At 38.2% G+C, this 1,471-nt stretch overlaps 1 protein-coding gene across 1 annotated transcript in view; it reads right to left on the minus strand.

Moving 5' to 3' along the window:
- Positions 1 to 167: 167 nt before the first annotated feature.
- The window catches only part of CBG01707, a gene marked incomplete at both ends in the record, with an annotated part of 1,982 nt that continues 678 nt past the window's right edge, over positions 168 to 1,471 (minus strand). Inside the window, 3 exons of the mRNA XM_045235852.1 lie at positions 168 to 375; positions 421 to 699; positions 747 to 940. Coding sequence (XP_045091904.1) covers positions 168 to 375; positions 421 to 699; positions 747 to 940 — 681 coding nt within the window. The remainder of the gene's footprint in view (positions 376 to 420; positions 700 to 746; positions 941 to 1,471) is intronic.

Consider the following 1,471-nt stretch of genomic DNA (forward strand, 5'->3'; position numbering starts at 1 on the left):
CACTCGGGTTCTTATACGTCGTTTTTCGTTTTCCAGCAACCGGAGTGACCATATCGTTTGTGAGTGAGGATATGAGGCGTCTCTCTTCAGCCGACATTACTTTTCCATCAGGCTTTACGTTTTTCAGATATACATTGCTGTAAAATATATCATTATCTGAAATATCTTCAAAATAGCCGAACCAACCTGATCTCTTCGTATCTCGTCTTTAGCTCATTGATTCTTTCAACGATATCTTTCTGAGATCCCGTTGGTGGCAGATTCAGTGCTTGCAAAAGATCGCGAGTCTCATCGGCCGTTCGAGATTTTTTGAAAACGATGTCCGGTTCGTCGACGGAAACTTTGTCGCAACGTTTCTCGAGAATTTTCACCTTCCTGAAATTATTTATTTGTCACATAAATTTATGCGAAAACCCTCACTTTTCCATTGTTTTTCTCAATAGTCCTCGCTTGATTCTTCGCCTAGCTTTATCGAGTTTTTGGAAGCAGAAGATGGGTGAAAAGCTCTTTTCATCATTCTGTAACATTAAATTCAATAATTCAACAGATTGTATCGGTACCGTTATGCCGACAACAATTCCTTCCGTTGCCGACGGACACATTTCGTCTCGAAATACTTGAAAATGCCGCATCATGAAAAATGGAGCTAATGGAGAAGCAACAGGACATGTAATCAAATCGTTTGAATCACCGAATTTTCTAAAAAAAGCGAAATTATATGTTTCTATTGGAAGCGCAATGATTACTTCTTGACGAGACTTGTTTCTTCTTGCTTTCTTAGAGCCTTGTCAAGGCTTTTCGCCATATCAGATCCAAGTGTTCCGAACTGTTTGAACCACACTTTGTCTTGCGTTTTTCCATGATTAGACACGAGATGTTCTGTGAGCACATCGCTGTTTTCGACTTTCCGGTGGCATTTCGGACATTCGAGATTTTCCCACTGAAAAAATGGAAGATAACTATAGGCTCGTTCAGTTTCGAGTTTCAATGAGTTAATTTTTAACAAGGCAATTGATTTCTATGAATTTTTGTAGGAAAATTATGTATTTTAAGCAGAGTTTGTAGGTTATTTTGTCGAAAAAAGGCTTGATTTGAAACAAAATATGAAGAATGAAACACCGTACTGCTTTTAAAGGCGCATCGAAATGTCACTAACGGCCCTGAACGCGTTTTTAACTGATGGTCTCTAGGGCGGCTATTGGAGTTTGCAAGAATTCAATTTAGAACGTCGCTGATTAAAATAACTTTCAAGCGATTAACCAAATTTCTGTCGGTAGCGAAAGATAAAACATTTACGAATATCGAATATCAAATACTATTTAGAAGGATATTATCTGATGTTGTATCTTCCACAACCGACCGAAGTGTGGTTATTCGCTTGAAAGTTCATTTAATGAATAACGTTCTAAATTGGAGACTTGGGGGTACGACGAATTCGAACGTTTTCAAAATCGAACAGACCTAAAATCGA

Source organism: Caenorhabditis briggsae, assembly GCF_000004555.2.
Source record: "Caenorhabditis briggsae complete genome, chrIV, whole genome shotgun sequence".
In the NCBI taxonomy this organism is placed as follows: Eukaryota; Metazoa; Nematoda; class Chromadorea; order Rhabditida; family Rhabditidae; genus Caenorhabditis; species Caenorhabditis briggsae.